Consider the following 24,419-nt stretch of genomic DNA (forward strand, 5'->3'; position numbering starts at 1 on the left):
ATGGAAGAGAAAGCTAGGTTAGATTTTTGCAAATGTAGTAAGTATCCTACTATTTCTTTTGCAGATGCGTGTAAAGGTTGAATTTTATTATTATGGCAGTAATAAACAAATCTTTTCCACTTATTTGCATAGCAGTGTCTAGTGGTAGGTTTTCTAGCTTGTTTTATGACCTCCATACATTCCTGTGTGAGGTCTAAGTGCCCGAATTCTAGGATTTCAGGAGCCAAATTGCTAGATTCAACGATGCTGGATTTGGATGTCTGATCTGTTGTTTGTGTTGTGTTAACAGATCTGGTCTGTTGGGTAGTTTGACATGAGGTACTACTGAAAGGTCTAGTAGTGTTGTGTACCAAGGTTGCCTTGCCCATGTTGGTGCTATTAGTATGAGTTTGAGTTTATTTTGACTCAACCTGTTTACTAGATATGGAAGGAGAGGGAGAGGGGGAAAAGCGTACGCAAATATCCCTGACCAGTTCATCCATAGAGCATTGCCTTGGGATTGATCTTGTGGGTACCTGGATGCGAAGTTTTGGCATTTTGAGTTTTCCTTTGTTGCAAATAGATCTATTTGAGGTGTTCCCCAAATTTGAAAGTAATTGTTTAGTATTTGGGGGTGAATTTCCCATTCGTGGGTTTGTTGGTGATCGAGAGAGATTGTCTGCCAACTGGTTCTGAATCCCTGGAATAAATTGTGCTATTAGGCGAATGTGGTTGTGAATCGCCCAATGCCATATTTTTTGTGTTAGGAGGCACAACTGTGTCGAGTGTGTCCCTCCTTGTTTGCTTAGATAATACATTGTTGTCATGTTGTCTGTTTTGATAAGAATGTATTTTTGGGTTATTATGGGTTGAAAAGCTTTCAGCGCTAGAAATACTGCTAACAGTTCTAAGTGATTTATGTGAAACTGCCTCTGATGTATGTCCCATTGTCCTTGGATGCTCTGTTGATTGAGGTGTGCTCCCCACCCTGTCATGGAAGCATCCGTCGTTATGACGTATTGTGGCACTGGGTCTTGGAAAGGCCGCCCTCGGTTTAAATTTGTACTGTTCCACCATAGAAGCGAGATGTATGTTTGGCGGTCTATCAACACCAGATCTAGAAGTTGACCCTGTGCTTGTGACCATTGTGATGCTAGGCACTGTTGTAAGGGCCGCATGTGCAATCTTGCGTTTGGGACAATGGCTATGCATGAAGACCTCATGCCTAGGAGTTTCATTACCATTTTGACTTGTATCTTTTGTGTTGGATACATGGCCTGTATTACCTTGTGAAATGTTTGAACCCTTTGTGGACTTGGAGTGGCAATCCCTTTTGCTGTGTTGATTGTCGCTCCTAAGTATTGCTGTGTCTGACACGGCAAAAGGTGTGACTTCGCGTAGTTGATGGAGAAACCTAGCCTGTGAAGGGTCTGTATGACATATTTTGTGTGCTGTGAACACTGTCTTAGCGTGTTGGTTTTGATTAACCAGTCGTCTAAGTACGGGAACACATGTATTTGCTGCCTTCTGATATGTGCAGCTACTACTGCCAGGCATTTTGTAAAAACTCTTGGCGCAGTTGTTATTCCGAATGGCAACACTTTGAATTGGTAATGTATTCCTTGGAATACGAACCTTAGGTATTTCCTGTGTGAAGGATGTATTGGTATATGGAAATACGCATCTTTTAGGTCTAATGTTGTCATGTAATCTTGCTATTTGAGCAGTGGGATTACGTCTTGTAACGTGGCCATGTGAAAGTGGTCTGATTTGATGTAGGTATTTAGTGTTCTGAGATCTAGTATTGGTCTCAGAGTTTTGTCCTTTTTGGGTATTAGAAAGTACAGTGAGTATACTCCTGTGTTTTTTTGTAGATTTGGTACTAATTCTATTGCGTCCTTTTGTAGCAATGCTTGAACTTCTAGTCCTAGAAGATCTATATGTTGTTTTGACATATTGTGTGTTTTCGGTGGGACGTTTGGAGGGAATTGGCGAAATTCTATGCAATAACCATGCTGGATAATTGCTTAGACCCAAGTGTCTGTTGTTAATTCCTCCCAAAGTTTGTAAAATTGGCTTAGTCTTCCCCCCACAGGGGTTATGTGATGGGGTTGTGTGACTTGTGAGTCACTGTTTATTTTGAGGAGTTTTGGGGCCTTGGAATTTTCCTCGATTTCTTGGGAATTGGCCCCCTCTATATTGCCCCTGAAAACCTCCCCTTTGATATTGACCCTGGTAAGTAGGCCTTGTTTGTGAGGTTGTGGTTTCTGTGGGTTGACCTCGAAACCCTCCCCTAAAAGGTGTTTTTCGAAATGTGCCTCTGCTCTGCGGGGAGTAGAGTGCGCCCATGGCTTTGGCTGTATCGGTGTCTTTTTTGAGTTTCTCAATGGCAGTGTCTACCTCTGGCCCAAACAATTGCTGTTCATTAAATGGCATATTGAGCACAGCTTGTTGGATTTCCGGCTTGAACCCTGAAGTGCGCAGCCATGCGTGCCTTCGTATCGTGATTGCAGTGTTTATTGTCCTTGCAGCTGTATCTGCTGCATCCATGGAAGACCGTATCTGATTATTTGAGATACTTTGCCCCTCTTCTACCACCTGTTGCGGTCTTTTTTGGAACTCCTTGGGTAAGTGTTCGATGAAATGTTGCATTTCATCCCAATGAGCTCTGTCGTATCTTGCCAAAAGTGCTTGTGAATTGGCAATACGCCATTGATTTGCTGCTTGTTCTGCAACCCTTTTTCCCGCAGCATCAAATTTGCGGCTTTCTTTGTCTGGAGGTGGTGCGTCTCCTGAGGTATGAGAGTTGGCTCTCTTACGAGCTGCCCCGACAACTACTGAGTCTGGTGTTAGTTGTGTTGTAATATAGATTGGATCTGTTGGCGGTGGCTTGTACTTTTTCTCCACCCTTGGAGTTATGGCTCTGCCTTTAACTGGATCCTGAAATATTTGTTTTGAATGTCTTAGCATTCCTGGGAGCATGGGAAGGCTTTGGTACTGGCTATGGGTGGAGGATAGGGTGTTAAACAGAAAGTCATCCTCAATTGGTTCAGAATGTAAGGTGACGTTGTGAAATTCGGCTGCCCTTGCGACCACCTGTGTGTAGGATGTACTGTCCTCAGGTGGTGACGGTTTTGTAGGATAGGAGTCTGGGCTGTTGTCAGACACTGGAGCATCGTAAAGGTCCCATGCATCGGGATCATCCTGACTCATTGTAGTATGAGCTGGTGAGTGCATCAGTGGTGGAGTTGTTGCTGGTGATGCATGTATTGATGGTGGTGGAGACGGTGGTGGGGTTGTTTTCCTTGCCACTTTTGCCTGTGGTTGCTTGTCCTTTTGTTGAAAGGCAAGTTTCCTTTTTATTTTGATTGGGGAAAGAGTGGTAATCTTCCCTGTGTCCTCATGAATATGAAGCCTTCTTTGCGTGTAGTCAGGCTCTACAGCTTGAAGCTCCTCTCCAAATCTATGTAATTGGGAGGTTAATCCTTGTTCCTCTGTATAGGAACTAGTTTTCGGCTCCGAGGCTGGATGTTTCGGAACCGAAACCTTTTCGGAAGTCTTTTTAGGCTCCGAAGAAACCTTCTTTGTTTTCGGCGTGGTGTCTCGGTGCCGAAATTCTTCGGTGCCGCTGTCTCTGTGCCGAAGTTTCTCGGAGCCGCTGTCTCGGCTCCGAGGTTGCTGTGTGGCGGTATCTCGACCGGAGTCGGATGACTTTGACACCAGCATGCCCTTTTTCGGTGCCTTGGATCGGTCACCTAGTTTTCGGGTTAAGCCATGGCCTGTTGGCGGTGGCGTCCCCTGGGCTTTTGTGGACTTTTCGTGAGTCTTGATTTTCGACGTCTTACTCACGGTTTGGGGTGTTTCTTCGGCATCGAGTTCTTCAGAATCCGACTCGTGGACGGAGAAAGCTTCTTCTTCCTCCTCGAAACGTTCTTGACCTGTCGGCGTGGACGCCATTTGTAGTCTCCTGGCTCTTCGGTCTCTCAGGGTCTTCCTCGACCAAAACGCTCGACAGGCTTCACAAGTATCCTCCTTGTGCTCGGGGGACAAGCACAAGTTACAGACCAGATGCTGATCCGTATACGGATACTTGTTATGGCATTTTGGGCAGAAGCGGAATGGGGTCCGTTCCATCAGCCTTGAAGTCGCACGTGGCCGGGCCGACCAGGCCCCGACGGGGGGATCGAAAAAACCCCGAAGGGCCACCGGAGCTCTTCAAAATTCGGTGTCGATTTGTTCTAACTAACCCGATACCGAACGCAAACAATACCGACTATTTTTTCCGAGATTCTAACTAACTTTCCGACCCGAAACACGGAGCGAAAAGGAACACGTCCGAACCCAATGGCGGAAAAAAAACAATCTAAGATGGAGTCGACGCCCATGCGCAATGGAGTCGAAATGGGAGGAGTCCCTCGGTCTCGTGACTCGAAAAGACTTCTTCGAAGAAAAACAACTTGTAACACTCCGAGCCCAACACCAGATGGCGGACTGTGCACAGCATGTGTATCTGCAGCTACACATGCCATCGAACATATATATATATGCATAGTTTTCTCAATAGCTTTATTGCAAATATTACATTGATATTATCTATGATGTTGTCAAAGATGTCATGAGCGTTGTAATATGCGAAGTAATTAGCAGTGCATGGAGAGGGCGTGAGTTATAGTTACCTTAGGGCACGAGTTACAGTCACTTGAGATAACTAACTATAATAGGTGAATTGCTATGGTTTTATACATTTAAAATGTGACCATAACTATAACGTCCCTGTAACCTTTGGATGTTACGTGAATTTCTTTGTTTTGGTTTTTTTAAATTCTATTTTCTAACTATAATGTCTCAATAACCTTTGGGGGTTTTCAGTGAATTTCTAAGGTTTATTTCATTCTATTTCCTAAGTATAATATACCTGTAACCTTTTTTTAAATTTAATTTCTAAGGTTTTTTTGCATTGTATTTCCTAACGGTAACCACTAAATTTTGACAGCGAGTGTGTGAGTGAGTGCAGAAGTGTCTCAGTAAGTCTGTGAGTGGGTGTGAGAGTGTCTGATTTGGTCTGTGTGCCGGTGCGTGAGTGTCTGAGTGGGCCAGTGAGTGGGTGCATGAATGTGTGAGTGGGTGTGTGAATGTGGGTGTGTGAATGTGAGTGGGTGTGTGAATGACTGAGTGGGTCTGTGAGTGGACACGGGAGTCTCTCAGTGGGTCTGTGAGTTGGTGTGGGAGTGCCTCAATAGGTCTGTGAGTGGGTACATGAGTCTCTGAATGCTTCTAAGAATAAGTGCATGAGTCTCTTGTTGGGTCTGTGAGTGGGTTCCTGAGTGAGTCTGTGAGTAAATGAGCTTCTGAGTGGATCTGTGATTGGGTGCATGAGTGCCTGAGTGTGTCTGTGAGTGTGTGTGAGTTTGTGGGTGGGTGTGGGTGTGGGTGGGTGTGTGTCAGTAGCTGTGTGAGGGACTCTAATACAAAGGAACCTCACCTGCTCTTTTATCCAACAAGAGTCCACAGTTTTGCACAAAATGTCTACCCAATGGGAGTTTCTCTGCCTCCTTGGGTAAATGTCCTTTACAGATTCTACACTACAGCTCCATAATGGAGCACAAGGAAATTTCACCAGTGACCTTCTGTGCGTTTTGGCAATGATTGTTCCTGTTGTGTTTTTATCCAGAAATATGTGATAACATGAATCCTCCTATAGAGGAGACAACAAGACTAAAAACAGGTAAATCTCCACCAAACCAGGGTCCTTCTGCTTCACTATATGAAATAAGTGCTTTTTTGGTGGAGATGTCCTTATATTCCTTGGCATCAAGAACTCCTCACCAAAATAGTCAGAGAGGCCACTTGTTACGATCGCCATCGTCCTTATATCCTAGATACTAAGGTGGGCAGGGCAATACAGGAAAGCATCTACGTGATTTGCACATTTGAAAAAGTCATAGCAATTTAAAGGCAGAACCATGGTCTCTGCTCTCACCAGGGGAAGACAAGAAAGAAATCACCCGTCAGAGTCACATACAGATTGCGCTCAAATAGATCAACAATACGTTCTCCTCCACAAAGGGTTTCAGATCGTTTTTTAATATGGAATCGCTGGGAACATACACTTGCTTTGCCAAGCCCAGGAGTTAGGATCATGTGTCCTTTATAGAAGTGGCGCTTCGACGGGGCACCTGCTATGTTTACATTTGTAAGTGTGAAATTACCATCATGGTCAAAACAGGCCTGTGGACCCCATCCCCTGGGGCCCAGCCACAAATTCATGGGCTGATGTCTGGAGGCAGGGAAAATAAATGAACCCCCCTCTCCTTCCAGCAGGAGGGAGCACTTTGACAGCTGCCACCCGCTGGAACCAGAGTATTTGCTTTTGCTTGGTGGTAGCTGTCAAATATCCTACCCCGCTTTTCTTTCCTTTATGTTTTTTTGGGAACTTGCTGAAGCAGAGACCCTAGATTGGTGCCAACACTTCCTGGCTGAATTGTTGCCAGACAATCAGATTTCAGCACAGGGACTGTCGGATCCTCGGAGGATCTGTGTACTTGCATATACAAATTTGGTTTTGTTTAATATCTCACAAACTACTAAACTGATTTACACCAAAAAAACAAAAAGGGTGCTTTCTGGACCAAGAGTTACCGTTCTGCCAAATTAGGTGTAATTCTGTCCAGCGGTTCATGCTGTAGTAAACCCTATGAAGAAAACACATTTTGGGATCCCCCTTTTTTCTCAGCCCTGGCTGGAAGGATTACCCAAAAACTTTCCAAACAGCAGCTGAAGTGAGCAACAATATTTTGGTGAATATTTCATGAAGGTTCAAAAAAACGTCTCCCAACCTAAGTCAAAACATGCTTTTCCTATGAAACTAAGTCCCAACTATAACTACCCAGTGGCAACAGCCACTCGTTTTTATATATATATATATATATATATATATATATACACACACATATACACACACACACACACACACACACACACACACACACACATATATACACTCACTTAAAAAAGCAAAGGTTACAGGGGTATTATTGTTAGATTCTGAATTTGCTCACAGAAAACCAAATAAATACAGCAGTTATAGTTATGGTTAACTAAAGTAACTATAACTCTTGCCTTAAGGTGACTATATCTCTGACCCCACCATGCAGTTTTATCTTCAATTTTACTGCAAAAATTATATTTATCTTATCAAAGATGCTATAAAAGATGTCATGAGTGATGTAATATGTGGGGTAATTAGCAGTGCATGGCACGGGCGAGAGTTATAGTTACCTTAGGGAACGGGGTTTGAGCTAACCAAAACTATAACTGCTGAATTTCCATGTTTTTTTTTGCGAGTAAATTCAGAATCTAACTATAGCATCTCTGTAACGTAAAGTAAGTTTAATTACTATATATTAAACCAATGAGCCGCAGGGCCTGGCCAGTACCAACCCCCTATAAACACCTAACCCTGGGCTACTCATGGTCTTTGGCCATGCCCGGCGTGTGTAGGCTCAAAGGCCTGGCTATATTTTAAAAATATGAGGGGGCTGCGGGGACCACCACCTCCCCGGGGCTACAATATTTTAATATAACCGATGGTCCACGCAGACCACAACCCGGGAACCACCACATCTTCATGGCTACAACAATAAAATAAAGTGTGTGTGTGGGGGGGGGGGGGGGGGGGGGGGGGCACCATGGACCGACCCACGGGCACCAGGCACCACCTCCTCCGGGGCTATATTAGTAAAGAAAATGCAGGGACCGTGTGGACCCCCTGTCCCCTAGGACCACCACCTCCCTGGGGGACAAATAAATATTGTAAAAATAAAAAATAAAAATAAAGTCCCAAATGGGCCCCCTCTATAGACCAAATCCAATTTCGGCCTAGGGCATCCAATCCTCCATGGGTGCCCTGGCACGCACAGGGAACACAGTTGAGACTTATGGGGACTGCAGAAGGAGCCTCGAGATCTACACGGTCCCACCAGCTCCTGTCTCCTGCTGGAGCCGGCAATGCTCCCACACGCAGGAAGCTGCTGCAAATAGCACCTCCCTGTGTGCAAGAGCAGTAATTTAATCTCCTTCCCTGCCTGCATGTTAGTGGGCAGGGAAAGAGATTAAAACTCCACTTTCAGAAAGCGGGAGCAGTTTAAAAGCTCCCGCTTGCTGAAAGTGGAGTTATAGTTGCTTTTGCTTGGCAGGAGCTGTCAGCTCGCACCAAGCAAAAGCAAACGGCTACCTCCCGAGAGTGGGCACCTCAGGAAGTAGGAGGGGCCAGCTCTGCGGAGGGGTGGTGGTGGCAGTCTCAAGGGCGCTACATGGCTCCACATTGGGGCCACGTGGCCCCTCTCCTTTTCAACTTGGCCCGGGAGTGTGGTGGCCCCTTCTTAAATGTATTTGTAGCCCCAAGGGGGTGGCAGTCACAGTATTGTTTTTCCAGGTGTTGCCCCGGAATCCCCACCCCCTATAAAATGTATGTTGCACCAGGGGGTGGTGGTCCCTGGGGTCCGGGGGGGCCGCAGAACCCCCTTTTTATTCATAAAGTATATTGCCCTGGGGAGTTGGTGGTCCCCGGGGCTCAGAAGTGCCCTAGGAGGAGGATCCTATGCACCTTGCTCCTTTTTTAATATTCCCACATGCCCCCCCAAGACCTGGCCCATATAACTTGCGCCCTCGCCATGCACAGCTAATTATACCAAGTTTTACATCACTAATGACATCATTGGTAAGATCACTGTAGCATTTGCAGTAAAAAAAAATTGAGAGGACAACTGTGTATGGCGGGGGCGCAACATATAGTTAAATGAGATAACCATAAGAATAAAAGCTGAATTTCTATGGTTTTGTGCGAATGTCCTTTTCCCTCTCTCACTTGGCGCCTTCACTTTAGATCAACAATCATATTATAAAACTAAGGATCTACTTGTGAGACAGACTGGAAAAATAAAAGAAAGTAGAAGCTAAAAGGGAAAGACTGTGCTTTAAATCTTTTGAAAAATGGTAGGAGAGAATTACAAATTGCATAGCCCGATTGCCTGAATGAACTGCAAACACATTTCTGCCCAATGTACTGCAAAATGCAATACTAAATGTTTGTTATGAAGAGGATATTCAAAAAACATTGTGCCTGTAGGACCTTTGGAATTTAGTCAATTTGTTTGGATAATTGTAATATTAATCGCACAGCTTATCTCCGATTTTTCTCCAGGATTTTATAGAGAATGAGCTTTGCATGCATTGAGCCATTTCAGGCCATGTTTTTAGGCATACTCTCTTTTAAGGTTAACCAGCTGTAATACTGTCACTCTTTTGGCTACGAAACAGTAGACAGCTGTACAAACATTTCTAGAACGCGGTATCAAGTGGTATGTAACTGCTTTGCTAATAAGATGTTTGTCCGCCCCTCAAATGCATAATTGTCTTGTGCCTCACTCATTTTGGTATTAAATTCAGGCTGAAGTACAGCGACAAACGATAACTGCATAACCCTGCGCTACTCATAGAGGCCATATGATAAATACAATAGATTTTGCGACACTTAATAATAAATTCATCTAAGACATACCTTGTTGATGTGCAAAGTTATAACAATAAAACTTTGCGAATCATGTCTTTTCTAAAATATAAAGACTTTGAAAATAAACAATAAATCACCTACCTGTAAGTGCGGAAACACTGGTTTCATCAAGCGTCATAGCAGTCTTGTAGCATTTTAACGCCTCTTTTACTTTTCCTTGTAAAATCATCTGGTAACCAAGCTCCGTGGCTATATCAGCATCTTGTGACGCCAAATTAAAGGCTTTCTCTACCAATATCTGCGTTTGTTGAAGAATGAGCGGATTCCTTTCACACTTTAAAAAAATAATTTAAAAAAGTAAATTCAGGTCATTCATATTTCAATGTTTTCAGGTCATCCATCTACCAGGAGCAATCAAACAAACAAAATCTACAAGATAGTAAATCTGCATAATCAATTTCATACAGAGCAAATTCGAAGGCAATACCTTATTTTCTGCTTCAAAGTCAATGAAAAATGAGACGAAACAAAGAGTAGGTCTCAATTTCATGAGTGTTGTATCTTATGTAAATTGTTCCAGAAGTTGTGCCAGGTACAGGTAAGTCAAGCTGCCTCACGGTGCCACCAACAGCGAGCAAGAAAAGCACCAAATACAATCTCAGATCTGCAAAAGTGATCCTTTTGCTTGAGAAGCTGTCGATCGCCTCAGACAACAAGGCACCTTTGTGGTGCTGATAATCTTTATATATCTCTTGACTAAAGGTTGCATACGAATAGCTAATATTTGCAATGCGGACGGTTTTTGCTATTTAAGATATCTTAACCATACAAGGATAGCGACATTGATTAGAAAGTCTTAGTTTAGGATATGTTAGCGCATATTCACTAAGGGCCTATTTTTATTCATTTTGCGTTGCTTTTTCCCCCCTCCAACCAGTGTCGGTGCTCCTTCTTTCCCCCATCACTCCCCCCTTTTCGGTGTTGCTTCTTCCTCTCCCATCCGACCCTCCCATCGTCTATGTTGCCCACCCCAACCTGGCCTTAGTGTGGCTTCCCAGCATTACAGTGTGAAGGTTAAACTTTGTTATTCAGGTGGAAACGTTAGAAAGACTGGAGAGAGTTAATGAAACAGTACATACGTAATAGTAAAACACAGTTTCAAACAAGTTACATTTCAAAAACTATCACTTACCGTTCTGCTAAAAGCTAAAGACATTTTATACCAAAGTTGAGGATTGCATGGTTCAAATCGTTCCAGAGCACTAATTAAATCAGACAGCTTCGTTGTTGCCTGGAAATCAATGAAAGATTATTTGAAGTATTTTTTAAATGCATAATAAGAAAAGACAATGACGTATACAGAAAAAATTATGCACTTCCAAGGAAACGGGCACTCTTACTGAATTCCAACAATTTGTTTTGCGGTATGTGGATTGTAAGCAAACAAATATAGCAGATGTATCATTTCTATATTCAAAATTTTAACATGAACCGAAATAATAGCTTTTTCAATGAAAACATGTTAATTTTATTAAATGTTTTATACTAAGAATTCTTATTTGACATTGCAATATATATATTATATAAGTATGAGAACAAGAGCTTAGTGTACTGTTAAATCCACCCAGTATATTAATCTGCACCAAACAGTGCTTAGTTTGTAAAATACTAAGTGCTGAGGCCCAAACTTTTCCTCAGAATCCTGCTGCGGTGCTGTCAAATGCCAAGGTGGTCTAGTCTTGATTCCACCTAATGTCTCTTTTATCCTTCCCCACCCACACACACCCTGCCCCTTTATCTCAAATGCGCAGGTTTTTCAATCTCTTTTTTCTCCCTTTGTCACTGCTTTCCATCTTTTACCACATTCTTCTTTGCTTCTTTTCTGTGTGTGTCTCTCTCTCTCGTTTTCTCTGGATCAAAGTCTGATCTCGAAAGGTAAGGGGAAATTCCCAAAAATGAGCGCTGGTTCAAACTGAGCATTAGCACCAAGAAACAATCTGGGCCTCATTATGAGCTTGGGCCGGAAGACCGCCACTCCGGTTTTCCGCCCGCTGGCCCACCAGGAAACTCACCACAACATTGACGTCAGCTCATAATATTGTATTTCACTGCTTGCAATTCAGGCAGTGAAAAGCATGATGGGGCTGTCCATGGGGGCCCCTGCAATGCGCATGCCAAGTGCAGGAGTCCCCGGCACCCTGTCTCCATCAGTTTCTGCATGGTGGTGGAACTGCCATGCAAAAGCTGGCGGACATGGGGGTCGTAATCCCCGGGGTAGCGTTGCTAGCAGCGCTGCCCTGGTGGATTAAGATCGCCGGCACTGCCAGGCCATCTGCCAGCCTAAAAGGTGCGGTGCCGGCAGTCCAACTGTGGCGTTTTCACCACGGTTGTAATGTGGAGGTCAGACTGCCTCGTTGGTGGCGGTCTGACCACCACCGCAAGTGTAGTGGTCTTAAGACCGCCACAATCGTAATGAGGGCCTCTGTGCACAGTAAGGAATACAGCATGCCGTAGCTGATAGATATTAAGGAGGATGGGTTTGCATTTGATTTCTTTCTGACAACAGTCAATAGACAAGTGGCCTCCGTGATGGTCTGAACTGTGTAATCTGCTGGCATCGCAACTTCTGCTCCTCCAAGGTCGAAGGGTTACACAACTACAAGGAGTGATGCATGTTAAACTGACAATGAGTTGAGTACTGATTGGCCTCTGGGGACTGCAGCCTCTTTCTCATCACGTCAGTGGCTCTTACACAAACAATCAAATCTGTTTTGGATGTACAACTTTGCTTGCCCAATGGCCACCTGGGCACTCAAAAGCTCTTCAATGGTCTGTGGCCTCTAAAGCAATCAAAATTCATTGATACACTGCCTTGAGAGTCACAATGATGTAGATGCAATTTCTCTTTATTCACTTCATTTCAGGCGCTCTGGGAAACCTCTTCTGGGCCAGCCATGCGCAATATAAATCCTTGCAACATACTATAATGCTTCATTAGGGAAGCTGAAATTGGGCAATTTGGCTGTAGTCCTCAGAATGCAAAACGCATCATTTAAAAAAAGTGTTAATGGAAGCTCTGCAGTTTTGAATCAACTATATTTTTTAAGAGTCTTGATCCCAAAGCCTTTAGAAAGATCTTGGTGAAATGTTTTGAGACTAGTGTGCTACAACAACATCTTGTGATGGAATTGATGGATACTGAGGACTGCTGATCATTTATGCAGGTACAATACAACCTGGATCATCAATGATGATAAGAAATATAAACGTTGTGGCAAAACCTTTCAAACAGCTGTTCATTTACAGTAAGTCATGAATTCATGCCTTCAGGATCCCACTTATTTGGTCCTAGAGTACCTAGGTTTGTGTCAATAGACAGCAGTGATATTACGCTTTTTACAGAAACCCTGTATATATGATAATGCATATTTTGGTGAATTGTTTTTAAAATTAAAAAAAGAACATACAATAATTGACGTGTGTTAGAAATAGGGTCTCTAGTTGGCAGTAGTTTCCATCCTGTCCAAGTAGGGACACTGTAGTTAAGGTAAGGGAGCCACACAGTTAAGATAACCCCTGCTCACCCCCTAAGTAGCTTGGCCCGAGCATTCAGGGTTCTCAGAGGCAATGTATAAAGTATTTGTACACACACACACACACACACACACACACACACACACACACACACACACACACACAGTGAAAATACCACAAATGTATTCCACTCCAGTTTAGAAAAATAGCCAATATTTATCAGAGTAAGACAAGCCTAAAATGACAAAAATCCAACACACACAAGTACAGATATGAATTTCCAAAGTTTAAATGTAGTATAGCACTTAGAAACACAATAGCTCCAACTGGGGCTGTCAAAACGGCTTGACGGAGTCGCTTCCAACAGTTCGGCACCACCTGCGAGGTAGTGTGGCTGGCCAGAGTTGAGTAGACCCCGATTACAATAACTTGGAAAACAATGAGGAAACAAACAAGATGCACAGAGTCGGGGAGGTGAGGTGTCAGTTCCTTACTTCCACTGGAGAGGTGAGATGTCTGATCCTTATGGTTGCAGAGAAGCTGATGCAGTGTTGGCGGTAAGGCATTGGTTCCTTACGATAAGGCAGGTTCGATGAATCCAGCAGGTAAAGACATGAGGTGTCGATTTCGGGGTGTCGCAATCACACCACATGGCCACAGATGCTACGGCGGAGTCGGGTGTCACGGACATCAGTGACACAGCACTCGGGACTCATGCTGTGTTGGGAATTCAGAGGCGCTGCAGCAGTAGCTGGCCTGTGTTGCAGTTCGCAGTTGCAGTGTTCCGGTGCAGACAGCAGAGAGGAGTCAGAGAGCGGCGCTTAAGGATAATGGTTGACATAAGATGTGGGGACGCATAAAATGTTATGATATATGGCAATTATACAGCAATATCACAGAATACAGTATTAGGATTGATCAGCAATACAGAGTTGGGCAAAACAGCTTGCTGTCAAAACCTCAAGACTACAGGGAGTGCAGAATTATTAGGCAAATGAGTATTTTGACCACATCATCCTCTTTATGCATGTTGTCTTACTCCAAGCTGTATAGGCTCGAAAGCCTACTACCAATTAAGCATATTAGGTGATGTGCATCTCTGTAATGAGAAGGGGTGTGGTCTAATGACATCAACACCCTATATCAGGTGTGCATAATTATTAGGCAACTTCCTTTCCTTTGGCAAAATGGGTCAAAAGAAGGACTTGACAGGCTCCGAAAAGTCAAAAATAGTGAGATATCTTGCAGAGGGATGCAGCACTCTTAAAATTGCAAAGCTTCTGAAGCGTGATCATGGAACAATCAAGCGTTTCATTCAAAATAGTCAACAGGGTCGCAAGAAGCGTGTGGAAAAACCAAGGCGCAAAATAACTGCCCATGAACTGAGAAAAGTCAAGCGTGCAGCTGCCACGATGCCACTTGCCACCAGTTTGGCCATATTTCAGAGCTGCAACATCACTGGAGTGCCCAAAAGCACAAGGTGTGCAATACTCAGAGACATGGCCAAGGTAAGAAAGGCTGAAAGACGACCACCACTGAACAAGACACACAAGCTGAAACGTCAAGACTGGGCCAAGAAATATCTCAAGACTGATTTTTCTAAGGTTTTATGGACTGATGAAATGAGAGTGAGTCTTGATGGGCCAGATGGATGGGCCCGTGGCTGGATTGGTAAAGGGCAGAGAGCTCCAGTCCGACTCAGACGCCAGCAAGGTGGAGGTGGAGTACTGGTTTGGGCTGGTATCATCAAAGATGAGCTTGTGGGGCCTTTTCGGGTTGAGGATGGAGTCAAGCTCAACTCCCAGTCCTACTGCCAGTTCCTGGAAGACACCTTCTTCAAGCAGTGGTACAGGAAGAAGTCTGCATCCTTCAAGAAAAACATGATTTTCATGCAGGACAATGCTCCATCACACGCGTCCAAGTACTCCACAGCGTGGCTGGCAAGAAAGGGTATAAAAGAAGGAAATCTAATGACATGGCCTCCTTGTTCACCTGATCTGAACCCCATTGTGAACCTGTGGTCCATCATCAAATGTGAGATTTACAAGGAGGGAAAACAGTACACCTCTCTGAACAGTGTCTGGGAGGCTGTTGTTGCTGCTGCACGCAATGTTGATGGTGAACAGATCAAAACACTGACAGAATCTATGGATGGCAGGCTTTTGAGTGTCCTTGCAAAGAAAGGTGGCTATATTGGTCACTGATTTGTTTTTGTATGTCAGAAATGTATATTTGTGAATGTTGAGATGTTATATTGGTTTCACTGGTAATAATAAATAATTGAAATGGGTATATATTTTTTTTTTGTTAAGTTGCCTAATAATTATGCACAGTAATAGTCACCTGCACACACAGATATCCCCCTAACATAGCTAAAACTAAAAACAAACTAAAAACTATTTACAAAAATATTCAGCTTTGATAATTAGTTTTTTGGGTTCATTGAGAACATGGTTGTTGTTCAATAATAAAATTAATCCTCAAAAATACAACTTGCCTAATAATTCTGCACTCCCTGTATAAACATATAAACTGCAAACTACTAACTGTGCTGCACCCAGCCCATGTAAATGATGTACTATTGTAAAGCACCTATATCGAAACATTACAACTGGAATAAAAATACTTAGGAACGTTTTGACTTTGCAAGTGAGGAATGAGGCGGAAGGTCAATGTAGGAGACAGTGTAGTGGCCGTAGCTTGTGGAATGTAGGTGTAAGAGTCACTATGAGTGTTCAGGTAGCACAGCAACTAACATAGTGTCCCAATCACTGGTTAAGGGGTATTTAGGTAGCACCAATGTATCTTACCTGTGTAAGGCAATGCTTTCTGCCTGGGCTCATGTGGTCATTGAGCATTCTTGTGCCTCGACTGTGGGTGGGGTGGGTGACTTCCATTTACGTGTAATGAGGAGTTTTGCTAACAGATGACCCAGGTCAATAAATCACTCGGAGGCCCTCTGTTTCTTATCTCATTTATGTAATCCTAATCTGCCTATCTACCAGGTGTGTAACGCTGGGCCCTCCATACATTGTGCCAGATGGGACGTGATTACATAGCAAAAGGGGTGTAAGGCAGGGCAAGCCCCATAGCATGTTTAGTATGCCAGCATCAGTACGGCAGCACTGGGGGGCAAGTGGCGTCTGTATGTTGAAAAAGCGTATCTATCTTGTTCGGTGGGAGGTAAGCTCTATGAAGAATGTAATGATATATGAGGTGGAAACGTGCATTGCTGGATGTGGATAGGGTTCTCTAGGATTATGCCCCACTCCTTGTCTGGGCACGGGCAACACAGGTCTGCTTCCCAGCGGCGGCAGAAGTAGAGAAGTTATAGGGATGCGTATGTTTGTAGCGAGTTGCCGAACCAGTGAGTGACGGGTGTACCTGGCACTAGGACATGGATATATTGCATGGTGAGATGCTTGGGATTTTCTTGGTGCATGTCACCTCAATTGCTTCCCTGTGCATGTAGTAGTGAATTATGAAGAAGAAACTGGCCTGGGGTTAGTCTCCCAATCGTTGATCAGAGGCTTCAGTGGAGAAAGGATGCTGTCCTGGTACGGGACTCCGAGTGAATGTAGCTTATCGGTATGCCAAGTGTCAGTTCAGATGGTGATGTAATCAGTTCCCCAAGCGGTGTACCTAGCAGTGGGATTGCTGGCGCATATGGATAAACATGTTTGGTGATAAATAGGCAACACCTGTAACAACGGTACGCGACCTCCTGGAGTGAAGGCCAAGGTATCTGGGTCCGTGTGTAGACCTGCTAGTCAAAGAGAAATCCACTGGACCTGAGCCGCCAAGTAATAGTGTTCAATATTGGGGACAGCCATTCCCCCTTTGTCTGTGGGAAGGGAAAGCTTCTGTAGTGCCACCCAGCGTCTAGGTTCGAGCCAGATCAGTGAGCGCATTAGTCCCTCGTTATAGGTGAAAAAGGGCTTCATAATGTAGAGGGGAAGGTTAGTGAAATAGTAGAGGAACAAGGGAATTTAATAATTTTAATAAGGGATATACGGCCTGCCACAGACAGTGGAAGGGGCTGCCAGTGAGGTTGCCATTGTAAAAATCAGTATCTGAATGGCTAAATATCAGAAGGTATAAGACAGCCAGGGGAGCCGAATAACGTTTAATGTGGATGCTGGGTCCACCATTGTTAGATTTAATGGCAGGAGGCAGGATTTATTCCAATTGACGATCAATTATGAGAAATAAGCAAATGTGGTGTTGCAGCAGATATGCTAATATGAGAATATGCTAATGAGTTGCATATGATGACTAATGAGAAATTCGGACGTTGATTAATAGTAATTGCAAATAACGTGAAATGTGCAAAATGTGCCCACGGGGAGTGGTCACCATCTTTGTTAACAGTACTAAATAATGTGAAATGTTTAAAAGTTTTGTATTAATATATAAAAATGAATGATATAATCTATGTTTTGTAATGCCATACGTTCTTAGCTTAGCCAGAGGCCTAGTCAGCGCTGGGCTTGCCTGCTTAAACGTGGAGACGAGATGAGCTGCCGCAGACTGGAACTGGAGAAGGAGACCTTGAACTGTACAGAGTTCACCATGAAACACTGCTAGAAAAATCTGCAAACTCACCAGCGGACAGGAGACGATCAGAACAAATTGATACAATTATGTGTAGAGTAGGCTAAATGTACTTTTCCAGGACTTGAACAATGGAGCTACAGACTGAGAGCTAAGAGAAACAATTTTGTTACCTGAAGAACCGGATGATGTACTCATCAACAAAAGGACCAATCATGTTAATGGAACTTAACTCTCAAAATAACGTAGATAAGTGGTAAACAAAAATTATAGGTTAGTCATAACCCCTGATAAGGTTGACCAATGGACACATTGTGGGATGGACTGAGAGACCCTAATAAAAAGTCATGACATGAGGGGAAAAATCAGAACGGAGAGGCGAAAGTTGATGACGTCAGGAGACGCTGTCCGAAGTGCTGAAACTTGGGCTTGCTTCCTGTGAGCCTGAGCCTTGCTGATGACTGATGACCTGGAGACGAAAACTGACTCGTTGCTGATCTATCTTGGATAGGTAGCTATAACCTGACTGACTAATGAATGATTTTCTTTCTAGGTACCAACTGCACTGTTTTGGAATGTTTTTCTCTTTTAGTTAGATTTTTCCAAATTAATGATTTTGACAAAATTGCTTTCGCATGAAGCCCCACATGCGGATGCTAATTTGAGGATAGGCAGGCTGACAAGGGTGATTTAGACTGACTTATATTGCTGAATTATCCGATTGTTCATGAATTGCTATGCTTTGTTTAACGTTGGTTGCATAATAATAAAGTACTGAGAATTCATTGCTTAGGTTGCTAATAAAGATTGGAAATTTTGAAAGTTGATGAATAAAGAGTTATGATTAGATTTGTAACTAATAGGGAATAAAACGAACTAACTTCTATATAAGTGATGGGGGTTTCTGATTAATTTAGTTCATGGTGTTTTAAATTGATCGGATTGAATTGTTTGAAATGTCTTTACTCGCTATACTGGACTAGGATACCCTATGCGATCCAAAAGATTCATCGACCTATACAAGCCCCTTGTAAGTATACTTATTAAGGACAAGGCGCGCTATCAGTGGCAAAATGGAGGCTATGGTGTCCGGTATCACTGTGACGTCCCTTAGATATAGCAAGATCAGCATATAATGATACTGAATGTGGTGCATCCCTCAATGTGATTCCCCAGGTGTGACTATCTGCACAGAGTGCCAGTGACTGCTAGTGGGAATAGTAAGGGAGGGGAGGGAGAACGAGGGAACAACCTTGACATGTGCCTCTTGCAATTAGTTTGGGTTCAGTGATCAGGGTACCGGTTTTACACATGTTAATGGGAGGGTGTAGAGAAGTTGTACCAGGCAAATAAACCGGTGGCCAAGGGCATACTGTCTCAAGACAGCATAGAGAAAGGGTCACTCTAGGGAGTCAAAGGCCTTCTCCAAATCCAGTACCATACAGCCCAATTGTAGCCAGAGGTTTGGGGCATATTCTAGGATGCTGAAAAAAGCTGCACAGGTGTTACGCACGGGAACAAACCTGTTACGAATGTCGACACAAACAGTGCCAATTGACCTGCTACTACATTGTAGTTAGGGTTGAAAAAGGGTAATGGCCTGTAGGAGCCCAGCAGAGTCCCTATCCGGTTTTGAAAGAGAAATTAGTGTGGCTTCACGAAGAGAGGATGGGAGGCAGGAGCCTTGGTGTGCTTTGACGTAAATAGTCATTAATCGGGGGCTTGTGATGTGGCATATGCCTTATAGAATTCCGCGGATATGCCATCTGGGCCTGGTGTTTTACCAGTGGAAATAGATTAGGTGGCCACCTTGATTTCAAATAGAGTGAGAGGATTATTCAGTTCTCCCTTCTGTGGTACTGTGACTTGTGGAAATACGATACCAGTGATAAATGTGTCTATGTCTGAAGCAGTAGGTGCGGTGACTGATCAGTACAGGGCAGTTAATTCAGAGTTTATGGTGGATTGGGTGTGTAGGAGGTCATAGCTCAAATACTAGGTGGCAGGACTGTTCCTGACCGAAGAGCTAAGCCAGCAACGCACCCAATCTGTCCGCCTGCGAGTATTTTAGCCGAGCGGGCCACATAATTGAGGCAGCAGAGTCTTTCTAGTAGGGTAGCATCTTCCTTACGTGCATGTGTAAGTGAGTGCTGTGCTTGAATTTCAAGCTGTAACATGTCACACTCGATGTTGGAGATGTCGGTGTCTAGATGGCGGGAAATTTTCCAAGTAGTGGCAATGCATTGACCCAATATTGTCACCTTTAAAGCGTCCCAGTCAGCCAGATGGGATGTGGCAGTACCTGTACCTGCCTCAAAATAGTGATGGTGGTGTCCAAGAAGGTACGGAATGGGGGATCTTCGAGGGCCGATGGCAGTAATCGCCAGATGGGTATTGGTGTTGTTCTCCTCTCCAGTTAAAATGCAGGAGTTGTGGGTTATGATCAGAATGTGTCTGTCCCAAATAATCAACTTGAGTGACATGTGGGAGAAGGTCTGAGGAACCAACTATGCGATAAATACGGACTTGTAAATTATGGGGATAGGACTTAAAGGAGTAGACTCTGGTGGTGGCATCGCGTGAAAGCCAAATATCTTCTAAGCGCCAATGTCTGAGCCACTCCATAAGATGTTGGGTGTTGGGTGTGGCAACTGTGTTGGAGAGAGGGAAAAAAAAAAGAGTGGGCCAGGTCGAGCCGCAGTACACAGTGAAAGTCACCTCTGAGTAGCCAAGGCAGGCCACTCCAGTAAGAAAGTGCGTTGGACAATTTTGCTAAGAAGGTGGCTTGATCCATATAGGGGCATAGATGTTCCCAACCACAATGTGTTGACCGTCCAGTCTGCCTTTTGCTGGGACATAACAACCTTCTGGGTCAACTCCTAGTGTTGCCTGCTTGAAAAGGACAATACCAATACTCCCTGTATGTATGTTGAGAAGTTTGGTCGAATAAACCTGTCCTTGCCATCACTTTTGTAATCTATTGACCTTAGTGGCAATCAAATGTGATTCCTGCAGGTAGAAAATGTGGGCATTTCAAGGACGGGAGTAAGGCGCACACAGCATATCTGCATGATGGGAAATGCATGCAGCAAATGTTCCACATTATCACATTGGTGCCACACATGGTGCTGGTGGGGGAGGTGGTGGGGAGTAAATGCAATTGAGAAAGTGAGCACGAGATACAGTGTATTTTGTGTGAGATCTGGGTGTGGACAGCAAAACCAAACAAAGGGCAAACACAAAAGAACTATCAAAATGAATTCTAGAAAAACATGAGGGCAGAATTGCAACATGTTTACATCCAAACTTAGCAAATCTACTCTTGTAGAGTAATGAAACAACTAACACATTTAGAGCTATACAGGAGGGTGGTGGCTGGTAGGACCCCTTAATGTGGTGTAGGTGATGGGACACCGTTACAGGAAAAAATGAGGCAACACCATGCATGATGATTGCGGTAAATGCATGTATTGAGAAGATGCTCTAAGGTACATGGGGCACATGGTATGGGAGGAATGATCCTGAGTGATATACACTCGCTAGGGTATGGTTATCATAGCATGGCTAGAGAAAAAAGTAAGAGTGTGTTATTAGTAGCGTGCAGACCACAGTATCAAAGGAGTTCATCAGTGGTTCGTTGTGTGACATCAGGCAGCGTCTTCTTCAGGATTGGTAGGCCAAATTGTAGTCAAGCTATCTTTGCTAGAGGATCCAGTCGATTTTCCATCAGCGTCCGAGTGGGGTATGTGGACTTTGAAATTGGCAGCCATCTGCAGAGCGTGAAGTCACTCTTGTAGTATTTGTTTCAGATTGGCAGCAGATTTAATATTTGATGGGTGATCCCAGTTACAATGCTTTGGTTGGCGTCGGTCCCTACGCAGGAGCCCCGGTGTCCCAAACCCAGCCTGAGATGGGTATTGCAATACAGTGTCGAAAATTGTCAATCCAGTCCCATGGCCCATACATACTTGGGGTCTGTAAAGATGTGGGATTTTCCATCTAACTGGATTCTATATTTGGCTGGAAATAAAAGGGAATACACTTCATTTTCTAGTTCACAGAGGTGACACTTTACAGACAGGAACAAGCCTCATCGACACTGCACCACCATAGTGAAGTCCAGGAAGAGCATCACTCGGGCATTGTCCACAATAAGGTCTGCTCTCTTTCAGGCCTCTCTAAGGATGAGGTCACTAAAGGTACTTTAAAGACCGATTGTCGAGGGTTGGCCCCTGGCAGTGCTTTGCTTGCAGGTACCTGATGTTCCCTCTAAATAGAGAAGAGGGGTGAAAGAGTCAATGGTGTAACAAACCCATGGATCCACTGTTCAACGTAGGCAACCGCATCGTTGCCTTCAGTGTTCTCAGGAAGCCCAACAACTTGGATACTGTGCATCAAGATAGAGCTTCTGCATCCTCTGCTCTCTCCTCCAGAAGGCAAACTCTCTCCATGTGCTGGGTAATTTGAGTCTCTGCAGCAAGGGCCTGTGGTTGCAAGGCAGCTATGGACTGTTCCATTTCATGGACCCGTTCTGCCAGTTTCTGGTGGTCTGCGAGAAGAAGAGTGAGGTCAGCCTCGACTTTATCAATATTGTTTTCGAGTGAGAGTTTTGACTTCTTGTGAGCTGCCAATACTAAGTCCAATTTTCTGAGTGGCACAAGGGTTCATGGCATCTGCTGTAGTTTGAAGACTGCAGAGTGGTGCAGAGGTGCACTTGTAGTACCAGATCTCAGGCGACCCGTGTGCTTTTTCCTATCTGTGCAGGATATGTAGATATTTAGTGGGGAGGGGGGCAAAGCACGCTTGCTTGTGTTGGAGTCGCAGCTGTTACACAGCAGCACAAGCAGCTCTTGTGTGGTGTCCTGATGTGGTCCGAGTCTTGGAGGCTGCTAACTCAGCAAATGCAGTGTGTTGACAGACTGTAGGGACACCAATACTGACACACTAGATAAAACCCAAAAAAGTAAGCACAAAAGGAAAGTAGAAGAGCCTTGGGCCTGCTTGCACAGTGGAGGGTGTGCAGCACGAGCAGCTACGGCCAGCCAGATTACAATAGGTGTCAGTATGGCGCTATGAAACCACTATAAGGGCAGTTGGCAGTAACACAAAGGATCAATGTAGATCGGGGATAAAATGTTCTTGGCACAGTCAGAGATAATGTCTGTACAGGGAGGCCAGTGTCGCTGTCTACATATATCCCAACCAGCACAGTGAAGGGTACATGGAGTAGGCCATAGCACATAAAAGATGCATTTGCTTCAGCTTGTTACAGGAGACATCAATGTAAGTCTGTTCCAGAGTGCGCAGACAGGTTAATAGATAACAGCAAGCCCTGCACAGGGGGGAACAGACAATACAATATAAGCGTCTCCAGAATAGTTTGTGATATGTCCGACGACCACAGGGCTTTACCATATAGCAGGATATGCAAGCATTGTATCTCTGTTAATATCGGTCTCAGAGGCAGTCCAGCTCAGGATGAGTTTGAAGTAACATAAGCAGTCTCCTCACTGTGTAATATTAGGGGTGATAGGTAATATGAATGTTTCCCTACTGCTTAAGGCGTGGAGGAAGACTACAGTGCCACTGTTTGTCCCCGCTAGGACGATGAAACCAGAAAGGAGGACCTGTCGCGTAGGCTCTCATAACTCTAATGAGACTATTGGATTTTGAGTGGCATAATCATCTGCGGTGTGGAAGACTGAGTCTTAACCCACTACAGGTGACACCCGTCACCCGAATACGGGGTTTGCTCCAGCTAACTAGCAGTGTCTCATCTCTACCCAAGATCAGGGATGATTTGGCAGCAGAGCGCATGACAATTGTTTTCTCAGGGAAATCGTGGTCACACAGGTCTCATCCGTTTTCTCTCAGTTAAATTAGTCTCACATACATAATGACAAACAGAGGCAGTATATGTTTCAGTGAGGTTTTAATGAAGCAACTGCATCTTAGATAGCAAAGCATGTACTGCAATAACCAGGACGATACAGCATGACAGGATTAGAATTGCAACAAGGAGAGTGAAGCATAGGAATAACGCTACCATATTGTCACTAGAATCGATAGACTACTTCCTACCTAGGCTATAATAGAGCACAGAAAAACTGACTATTGTTAAAATAATAAACAAAGCTGAATAAAATATAGCTAGGTTAAAGTGCACAGCGGCAGGCCTAGTATGCAAAAATAACATGCATGGAGCTATAACTAAATGGCTACACAACAGGCTGTAAAGTGGCCACAGCATAGCGTCAGCAGGAGGCAGTCTGGGTGCATATGTGCTTAACCTTTACGCCCCAACCGGGGTCTCAGTAGCAGTTACTGCAATGTAGGGGCAGCCAAGGGTGTTATACTCAATGCAGCAGATGGAGGGAAAACGGGTAACAGCTCTGCCAGGGTCTCCCCCAACAGCTGGCGTAGGCAACGAACATCAATCATTAGTGATGGCTACAAACTGGTGTAAGCAGCAGTCCGTGGCTGCCCTGTGAGGCCCAAGAGGAGCCCCCAAACAAGGGCAGAGCCTACTGGACAACGATGCCCTTCGCAGAGAAGGTTGCAGTAGGTGTGTGCAGCGGGGGACAATGCACTGTCATCGGTGCTTCTCGATCCTTCTCCGGCCTCCGCTCTAAGTCCCAATAGGCACAAGCATAAGGGGCTGGGGGGGTTAGGGGTTGGATGGTTTTATAATTGGGCGCTTGGTGAGGCTGTCACCAAGTGACATGCTGTCAGAGGGGGCTAGGGGAAGAAGCTGGCGATGGGTGCGGGCCCTACCTCAGAGTACAGCTGCCGCGTCACTGCAGAAAATGCCGATTTTGGGGTGGCTCATCCACACACCACA

General features: G+C 44.4%; 1 protein-coding gene across 1 annotated transcript in view; it reads right to left on the reverse strand.

Annotated features, from left to right (window-relative positions):
* The window catches only part of TTC21B (tetratricopeptide repeat domain 21B), a 489,309-nt gene that overhangs the window by 317,919 nt on the left and 146,971 nt on the right, over positions 1 to 24,419 (reverse strand). Inside the window, exons 8-9 of the mRNA XM_069225262.1 lie at positions 10,683 to 10,781; positions 9,632 to 9,824 (exon numbers count right to left, since the gene is read on the reverse strand). Of these exons, the coding sequence (XP_069081363.1) occupies positions 9,632 to 9,824; positions 10,683 to 10,781 (292 nt within the window). The remainder of the gene's footprint in view (positions 1 to 9,631; positions 9,825 to 10,682; positions 10,782 to 24,419) is intronic.

Source organism: Pleurodeles waltl, chromosome 3_1, assembly GCF_031143425.1.
Source record: "Pleurodeles waltl isolate 20211129_DDA chromosome 3_1, aPleWal1.hap1.20221129, whole genome shotgun sequence".
In the NCBI taxonomy this organism is placed as follows: Eukaryota; Metazoa; Chordata; class Amphibia; order Caudata; family Salamandridae; genus Pleurodeles; species Pleurodeles waltl.